The sequence below is a fragment of the Kogia breviceps genome, chromosome 12 (genome assembly GCF_026419965.1).
Source record: "Kogia breviceps isolate mKogBre1 chromosome 12, mKogBre1 haplotype 1, whole genome shotgun sequence".
In the NCBI taxonomy this organism is placed as follows: domain Eukaryota; kingdom Metazoa; phylum Chordata; class Mammalia; order Artiodactyla; family Physeteridae; genus Kogia; species Kogia breviceps.
Genome location: NC_081321.1, coordinates 47,168,448 through 47,178,677, shown reverse-complemented (window position 1 = coordinate 47,178,677; position 10,230 = coordinate 47,168,448). Strand labels below are relative to the sequence as shown.

The following is a 10,230-nucleotide window of genomic DNA, read 5'->3' as shown; positions in this document are numbered from 1 at the left end:
CAGTTGGAGAGATATACCATGCTCTTGGATTGGAAGAATCAATATTGTGAAAATGACTATACTGCCCAAAGCAATCTACAGATTCAATGCAATCCCTATCAAATTACCAATGACATTTTTTACAGAACTAGAACAAAAAATCTTAAAATTCATATGGAGACACAAAAGACCCTGAGTAGCCAAAGCAGTTTTGAGGGAAAAAACGGAGCTGGAGGAATCAGACTCCCTGACTTCAGACTATACAAAGCTACAGTAATCAAGACAATATGGTACTGGCTCAAAAACAGAAATATAGATCAATGGAACAGGATAGAAAGCCCAGAGATAAACACATGCACCTATGGTCAACTAATGTATGACAAAGGAGGCAAGGATATACAATGGAGAAAAGACAGTCTCTTCAATAAGTGGTTCTGGGAAAACTGGACAGCTACATGTAAAAGAATGAAATTAGAATACTCCCTTAACACCATACACAAAAATAAACTCAAAATGGATTAGAGACCTAAATGTAAGACTGGACACTATAAAACTCTTTGAGGAAAACATAGGAAGAACACTCTCTGACATAAATCACAGCAAGATCTTTTTTGATCTACCTCGTAGAGTAATGGAAATAAAAACAAAAATAAACAAAGGGGACCTAATGAAACTTAAAAGCTTTTGCACAGCAAAGGAAACTAGAAACAAGATGAAAAGACAACCCCCAGAATGGGAGAAAATATTTTCAAATGAATCAATGGATGAAGGATTAATCTCTAAAATATATAAACAGCTCAAGCAGCTCAATATTAAAAAAAACAAACAACCCAATCCAAAAATGGGCAGAAGACCTAAATAGGCATGTCTCCAAAGAAGACATACAGATGGCCAAGAAGCACATGAAAAGCTACTCAACATCACTAATTATTAGAGAAATGCAAATCAAAACTACAATGAGATATCACCTCATACCAGTTAGAATGTGCATCATCAGAAAAATCTAGAAACAACAAATGCTGGAGCAGGTGTGGAGGAATGGGAACTCTCTTGTACTTTTGGTGGGAATTTAAATTGATACAGCCACTATGGAGAACAGTATGGAGGTTCCTTAAAACACTAAAAATAGAGTTACCATATGACCCAGCAATCCCACTACTGGGAATATACCCTGAGAAAACCATAATTCAAAAAGACACATGCCTCCAGTGTTCATTGCAGCAGTATTTACAATAGCCAGGACATGGAAGTAACCTAAATGCCCATCAACAGATGAATGGATAAAGAAGATGTGGTACATATATACAATGGAATGTTACTCAGCCATAAAAAGGAACAAAATTGGGTCATTTGTAGAGAAGTGGATGAATCTAGAGACTGTCATACAGGGTGAAGTAAGTCAGAAAGAGAAAAACAAATATCATATATTAATGCATATATGTGGAACCTAGAAAAATGGTAGAGATGAACTGGTTTGCAGGGCAGAAATTGAGACACACATGTAGAGAACAAATGTATGGACACCAAGAGGGGAAAGTGGCAAGGGGTGGTGGTGGTGTGATGAATTGGGAGATTGGGATTGACATGTATACACTAATATGTATAAAATGGATAACTAATAAGAACCTGCTGTATAAAAAAATAAATAAAATAAAATTCAAACAATAAAAAAACTAAAAACCAAAAGAAGCAATCTTCTAACAAATTCAATAAGGACTTTAAAAATGGTCCCCATCAAAAAAATCTTAAAAAAATAAAAGAATAGGCAGTGGTCTGGTAGTGATAGAAGGTAAAAAATAATCACATTTATTGAGCACAGTTCCATAGTTATTTCTTACCACAAGTTGTGGAATCATCCTGCTGTAATAATTTCATGATTCCTCACCTCTGACTCCTCTCTGGCTCATTCAGCCACCAAGATTTTACTAGCCAATGAAGAAATAGCATGAACCAGATCATACAATGCTTTTTCAATTCAGAGGAGGAGTATATTGCAGAACTCTTTAGTTGCAGAATTGTTTAGTTTCAGGTTTCTAGATAGCAAATTAATTCTTGTTTGATTAAGGAGTTCAATAAATGGAGCAATGCACTGGTCTGGTTAAAGATTTTCAGAAATGAACAGATTCTATTCTTTACAGAATTAGTACTTATATTTTTCCCTAAGTATGGAGATTGAAATACATCAAAAGCATATATTCCAAAGGAATATTCCAATAGAAAACTATGGCTAATGGGATGGTTATTACAATATTATGGTAAAATACTAGAAAAAATTCAACAACAGGGGATTGATTGATTAAATCACAGTATGACTCAATGACTATTTAACTCTTTGGATGGAAATTGCTTCTTGCTAACCCCACAATGGTGACACTCTCAGAGAACCCAGGTAACACATGACACTTCACCTCTACTCCTTGCCATGCTTTATTGTGGTATATTGCCTAGATGGTCATACCATTTCTTTTAGGACTGAAGCATTCATTCCTTCGGCTGCTGGGAGTACTGGTTGCTAATTGCTCTCTGACAAGTCCCACCCCGAGGACTGTTTACCAAATGTTAGCTATGGTGTTGCCAAAGCTGGCTCTCTTACCTCAATCCAAAACAACTCTGAAGGGTTATCTTAGCTCCAGAATTCCCTCTAGGATTCATTGAAGGCTTCTTTGCAGTCCAGATTCCCTCTCTGCCTACTCAGCTCCCCACAGATGTCATCCAAGAGCATTTTCCAAATCACATTTCCTGATTGCAAATCTCTCTCTCAGACTCTGCTACTCAGGGAACAAGATCACCACCTTGCCTGCAATGGACACCTCGTCAGCTGTACTGATGCAACTCTCTCTCCTCCAGTTTTGCTATTCACTTACTGGAACTTGGAAATCGTAGCTTAAATATTTTTTCATATTAATATATATATGTATCTCCATACTTATAGCTTTACTTGTACTTTCATTTTCTAATAAATCAAATTTGAATTTAAACAATATAGAACCAATAATTTAGGAGGATCATTAAGTAGAAACAAAAATGGGTTTATCTTAGTTCTATCCCTAGTCAAGTTAATGCCCTAAAATCAGCTTAGCTAGTCTATTTTAATGAGCTCTTAATTGGTCTTTCTGCCCCAATTATTTTTTCTCTCCAATCAATCTAATGCAGTGCTAAGACAGTAATAGTCATTTAATATACACCACAAAACTTGTCAGCTCAGAAACTGCAGTGATTCTAGTTATTGTTTTAAAATGTATATCTCAGAAATAACAAATAAACAAACAAACAAACAAAAACCTAAAAACTTGCAGTGGTTCCAAATTGCCCCAGGAGTGAAAAATAAACTCTATATTATTCAACAATCTGGCCCCAACCTAACTTTTCTAAACTCATATACATTTTGGTCTATTTTTTTGTTTCTTGCTAATGATCTTCCTCTTCCTCACTTCTAATTTCATGATTTTTGTTTTTCTACAATTTCTTTTCCCCATCCCCAAAGGGGTAACCTGTCTTTTAGAATGCAGCTCAAATGACACTGGTTTCTGTAGTTTTACTATAACTCCCTGGCCAGAGTAAATTTTGCTTATTTCAAGTACCACATTTTATATTTGTACCTCTTTTTTTTTTTTTTTTTTTTTTTTTTTGCTGTACGCGGGCCTCTCACTGCTGTGGTCTCTCCCGTTGCGGAGCACAGGCTCCGGACGCGCAGGCTCAGCGGCCATGGCTCACGGGCCCAGCCGCTCCGCGGCACGTGGGATCCTCCCAGACCGGGGCACGAACCCGCGTCCCCTGCATCGGCAGGCGGACTCTCAACCACTGCACCACCAGGGAAGCCCTATTTGTACCTCTTTCATCAGCTATCACGTTCCTCCTTATATCAAGAAAATAAAGATAAGGAAATTCCCTGACAGACCAGTGGTTAGGACTCTGTGCTTTCACTGCCATGGCCTAGGTTCAAGCCCTGGTGTGGGACCTAAGATCCCACAAGCCTTGCAGTGCAGCCAGAAATAAAGACAACACAGATAATACTTATTTATCTCTGCATCTGTCACTGTGCCTTCTTATAAAAAGTGCTCAAAAATATTTTTTAATAAATCATAGAAAATGAGAAGCTGGAAGACACCATAGCATACTTGACACACAATTTTTTTTCTATCACTGAAACACCCTTGACAAATTTAGAACTGTTTCACTGAGTCAACACTTACTGTTTATTCTTATTAACAAAAGCTGCTTTTTACTTGCTGACTAAACCTTATATACTAGTTATAACCCATTAGTAACATGTTTGCTTCAATACACTGCAGCAATCATCTACAAGAATATAGTCCTAGCAATTTCTACTGCCCATGTCTTATACCATGAACACAGATGCAGGTCTGAGGTGTCATTTTGCTGATGGTAAAAGAAATCAATCAGAATCATTTATGTGTTTGGAGTTTATGTTGGTGTATCAACAATCCAACTGCAATTGAGTCAGATTATGAAACATCCAGTTGCTGACAGAGTATGTTATACCTTCAAAAATTCAAAGGGATTTACATCTAAATTACATCTATATTTCAATTTTCTAAAGGAAATGGGAAAGATTTTTTCTCATTTGCTGTTCTGTAAAACTGCAGAAACAAGGAGAAAAAAGGCGAGCTTCAGCATTTTTGGCTTGTCAGTTGAAAATATTAGTATTAGTATTAGTACTAGTATTACCTGCTTAAGGAATCTCTTAGCATTCTTCTGGCATCAACTTAGATTATTTATCCATGATGCGGTAGCTGAGAGGGAGATAGAGTGTTTAAATTTTAAAAGGACAATATCAGATAAGTTTGCCTTCAAATATAAAGATGTTCTTTACATTAAATTTATAAATGGGAATAATTTATTGTGAGCCAAGCATGGTCCTAAACATTTTCCATGTTTATCATACTTAAGCTTCACAGTTACCTTGTAAAGTAGGATAGGTATATATGCCCAGGTTAATACTATCTGCTAGCATGGAGCACAGCTAAACTTTATATTCAGCAAGTTTATTCCAGGGCACACATACTCAACCTTTATGCAATACTATCTTTTTAAACAATTTTATATAGTTGATTTACAATGTTGTGTTAGTTTTAGGTGTACAGTAAAGTGATTCTGTTATACATATATATAAATGTGTTCCTTTTTTACATTCTCTTACAAGATAATGAGTTATACAGTAGGTCATTGTTGGTTATCTATTTTATATAGAGCAGTGTGTATAATTTAATCCCAAACTCCTAATTTATCCTTCTCTCCCCCTCCCCTTTGGTAACCATACTTTTGTTTTCTATGTCTGTGAATATATTTCTGTTTTATAAATAAGTTCATTTATATCCTTCTTTTTAGATTCCACATAAAAGCAATATCATATGATATTTATCTTTGTCTGGCTTACTTCACTTAATATGATAATCTCTAGGTCCATCCATGTTGCTGCAAATGGCATTATTTCATCCTATGGCTGAGTAATATTCCATTGTATATATATATATATATATATATATATATATATATATATATATATATACACCTTCTTTATCCATTCATCTGTCGATGGACACTTAGGTTGCTTTCATGTCTTGGCTTTTGTAAACAGTGCTGCTATGGGGTGCATGTATATTTTTGAATTATGCTTTTCTCTGGATATTTGCCCAGGAGTGGGATTGCTGGATCATATGGTAACTATCTTTAGTTTTTTAAGGAACCTCCATACTGTTCTCCATAGTGGCTGTACCAATTTACATTCCCATCAATAGTGCAGGAGGAAATACTGTCTTTTGAAGAATTAAAGTATTTAAGGAAAATATGATCTGTACCCCTCATTTAAGCATTCTGGTGGTTTGGCGCAGCCGCGCGGGGGGCGAGATGCCTCTGCCATTCTGCCGGCACGCAAGCAGTGGGAATCCGAGTGAGGAGCTGTGACAGCAGGGGGAGGCTGACCTGTGAAGGTTTGTTCCTTTATAGAGTACTGTAGAAATCTGCAGGTAGCTGTTCACTTTGAATTTGATTAAGAAAGAGGATAAAAGCTATTCATTTGGATCCAAGGTCTGCCTGTGAGTCCACTATAGGGCTTATCAACACTGGAAGCAAGAAAGGAGAAAATTGCACCAGATCAGTGCAGGCCTGTCTCCAGTGGTATCTGTGGTGGCCTTGAAGTGACAGAAGATCATCACCTTCAACCCAGTTAAAGAATATAAAGACACTGACCTGGGACATATTGAAAACCAAGACTGTATAGAGCTATCTATATAACTGGGCTTCAACCATGGCTGGGGTTAAGAATGCAAGTAGAAAGAATAGGAGTAGAAAGAATGAGAGTAAAAAGAAGGCCAAAACTGAAAAAAGGGCTGGTGTAGAGGCTGAAGCCAAGAGGGAGGCTACTGGCATAGTCAGATCTGTAACCAAGACCCAGGCCAAAGCAATAGCCAAGGCAGGGACTCAGGAAGATGCAGTGGCAGAGGTGAAGGCAGCATCTAAGAACAAGATTGTTACTGAGATGAAGGAAGGAGGTCTGGCAGATTTCAGTCCCAAAGCTGAAGATGAGGCCACTAGAGCATCTCGGTTTTGTTCTGTGGCTGAAGCTAGTGCTGAGTCCAGTGCTGAGTCCAGGTCTACATGTAAAGATAAGACTGGTATTGATACCTGGTTTGGGGCTGGGGAAGAAGCCAGTGTTGGTTCCTGGTTCTGGAATGGAGAAGAGGCTGGTAATCGTTTCAGTGCTAAGGATGAAGGTAAAGCTGATATTTGTCCCCCATCCTATGCTAAGAACTTGGAGCCTGTGGCTGGGGCCAACTGCAAGGCTAGGCCAGGGGCTGAGGAGGAAGAGGAGAAGAACATTATTGGGAGTTGGTTTTGGGATGGAGATGAAACTAGTTTTGACCCTAACCCTAGACCTGTGAGCAGGATAATTAAGCCCCAGCTTGTGGATGAAATTAATGAAAAAGATAGGCCCAAGGACTGGTCTGAGGTAACTATCTGGCCCAAAGCTCCTGCTGTAACTCCATCAGTGTTAGGTTTTAGATCCCATGTCCCATTTGAGAAAAAGCCACCTTCATATGTTTTCCTGGCCTCTGCTGAGGAAAATACCCGTTCTTTGCCTGTGGCAACAGTGGAGTGCCCTTCTAGGAGCACTCCCTCAAGCTCACAGCCTGTCTCTGAGTACCCATTTGGTTCTGACCCTTGTATCCAGACCATAGAGGAGATTAGACGCCAAATCAGGATCAGGGAGGTGAATGGGATTAAGCCATTTGCTTGCCCTTGCAAAATGGAATGCTACATGGATTCTGAGGAGTTTGAAATACTTGTTACCTTACTTAAATCAACTACTGATCCTCTCATTCATAAAATAGCTCAAATTGCAATGGGGATCATTAATGTTCATCAATTTGCCCAAGAGTTCATTAATGAGGTGGGTGTAGTGACGCTTATTGAAAGCTTGCTTAGTTTTCCTTCCTCTGAAATGAGAAAAAAGGCTGTAATTACTCTGAATCCCCCCTCTGGGGATGAAAGACAACGCAAGGTTGAATTACATGTTAAACATATGTGTAAGGAAACCATGTCTTTTCCCTTGAACTCACCTGGACAGCAATCCGGATTAAAGATACTAGGAAAACTGACTACTGATTCTAACCATCACCACATTGTTGCCGATTACTTTTCAGAGCTTTTTCATTTGCTCTCCCTGGGAAATCATAAAACCAGAAATCTTGTTTTGAAAGTACTTTTGAATATGTCTGAAAATCCAACTGCAGCTAGAGACATGATCAATACAAAAGCATTAGCAGCATTAAAGCTCATCTTTAACCAAAAAGAGGCACAAGCCAATCTCGTTAGTGCTGTGGCCATATTTATTAACATAAAGGAGCATATCAGAAAGGGCTCAATTGTAGTTGTTGATCATTTGAGTTATAATACACTCATGGCCATTTTCCGTGAAGTTAAAGTGATCATCGAAACCATGCAAAATGAGCTAGAAATAGAAGAGAACCCTTTGAACAATCTCCAAACTCTAACAGGCTGTGTGTTCCCAAAGAGCCATGCATAATGTTTTGGTTATTACAGTGTGCATGTTATAAATTACATCTTTAACACAATATTAACTGTGACAGTCTAGGTCTGAGCTAGACCATTTTAGGGTATCAAGTTAATATTTCATTGTGAGTTGAAAATATCTGTCGATTATTCTCTTGTGTAGATGGGGAGCTTTTTAACATTTAAGGTAGCAAATTGGTGCATCATAAGTAAGCTAACTTTTCATTAGTATCTGCTTAGATCCATTTGCAGCTTCAAATGATTTTAAATGATAATATCCTTGAATTTATAATCTAGTTGTAGAAATAAGGCATATACACACAAAAAGATATCTAACAGGACACACACACACACATATATATGTATACACACATACTCTTTGCCAAATATGCACTCTCAATACGTAAAGAAAGCAGGGTTGCTACCGGCTGTTTAATGTAGAAGGAATTACTATTTTTCCCCTATTCTACCTGCATCAGCTAACTCATTCTACAACACACAAATGGCCCTGAATCTCAGGTAAAATGTAATATTCATGTTTTATTTTGCTACTACATTTATAACTCTTATATTGTTAAGCTATTTCATTTATGTCAAGTCATCTTGCAGAAGAGAGAGGAGGTAGATGTAGGGAGGAAACATTTCCTGAGTACCTACTCATGTCAGATACTGTGTTGGCATTATATTTTACAGGTTTCTTCTTCTCAACAATGGTTCTCTGAGCTATGTACTGGTATTTTTTTTAATGATTATAACTCGTTATTCTGGATTGCCTCCAATGGAAGTTAAGGAGGTTGAATACTTATTCCTAGATTCCCACAGCAGGCAAGTGTGGCATAGCTCTTTCGCCTGATACCAAAACCCGTTCTCATTGCACTACTTTATAGTTCTCTTGCACTTTTTTGTGTGGCGGCCTTCAAGGCTCACAGACTGGTTTTAATGGTTCACTTTTGCTGTAGATAATGTCTCTGCCAGTCTTGCAATTCTTAACTTCCTCTAAATGCACATGTCCATTAGGCATTTGGCTAAACCTTGCTGGAGTCAGAAGAAAAGTCTGGGATGAGTGTATGGATTTGAACTGGCAGTGTCTGGGAAACAGTAGGTACACCAAACTGTTGAATGAATGAGATGTAGATTTGTAGTCAAACAACTGAAATTTGCTATGTGTCCTTCTTGTCTTCTTCAATAAAGAACTGGAATCATTCTGTAAAAAAAAAAAAAAAAAAAAAAAAAGAATTCTGGATGATATCTAAACAACTGATGTACTACAAATTAATAAATACTACTTTGCTCTATCTTTAAATACATGAACATTATGTGAAGAAGTGTACTTGTTTATCTCAATAATAAATGGGTTGATACTTAAAAGAAGAATTGATTTGTTTTACACTATGTAAATAAATAAATCATATATTTTCTTGAGCAAGAGAAAAAATATTTTTGAATGTGAAGCAAATCATTGTTGATGTTTTATCTTGCTCCTTTATATCAATAACACTTGAAAGGAAATATTTATACACTCTTTTATGGGAATGAAAATGTACAGTAGGGAGAAGGTTAACTAAATGTGCTAAATAAATATTAAACATATTTAGAGTGCTGCTGTAGGACAACTTAATATTCATTATATAGAACAAAAATACTGAAAACAAAAATAATACATTCCCAAGAAAAAGTAAATGTTTTGTGGTGAGTCCTATGCTTGCCATAACTTTTTTTTTCACTTGAGATTATTTGCTATTTCTATTCATGAGGCATAAAAGCCAATCAGAAAGCAACATCCAAAAGCTGTGGCAGGCTCATTGGTCTGCAGACACAAAAACTGGATTTCAGAGCTAGCAAGGAAGTCAAGAATAATAGGTCAATATCTCAGACAATGTTGACTGCATAAAAGTGTATCCAATATTCTATGTGCTATTTCTGATTTCTGATTCCTAAGCTGCACATGCAGGTGGTGAAAAACTTTTATATTTGTTAAAGAAATTTAATCTATTGCTAAAAGAAAAAAAACCTGTAGAGCAAACTCTAGACCCAGATGGCTTCACTACTGAAGTAACTTTCATTGTGCTGCCCTTTCCCACGCTACAGCAGTGTCACTGAGAACTGGCTGAGTGGCTAGGGATGATATTCTGCACAACTCTTACAGTGATGTGGCCACATGCCCATGAAATCTAACCGGTGGAATGTGAGCAGGTTTACTTTACTTTGCCTTTACTT

General features: G+C 37.3%; 1 protein-coding gene across 1 annotated transcript; it reads left to right on the top strand.

Moving 5' to 3' along the window:
* The first annotated feature begins 6,212 nt into the window (after positions 1-6,212).
* On the top strand, positions 6,213-8,026 carry LOC131766683 (G protein-coupled receptor associated sorting protein 3-like). Its single transcript, XM_059081254.2, has one exon. The coding sequence runs from the start codon at positions 6,248-6,250 to the stop codon at positions 8,024-8,026; it is 1,779 nt and encodes a 592-aa protein (XP_058937237.1). The 5' UTR covers positions 6,213-6,247.
* The last annotated feature ends 2,204 nt before the right edge of the window (positions 8,027-10,230 follow it).

Excerpts from the sequence above, each read along its gene's own strand:
- LOC131766683 (XM_059081254.2), top strand. The coding sequence starts at position 6,248 with ATGGCTGGGGTTAAGAATGCAAGTAGAAAGAATAGGAGTAGAAAGAAT.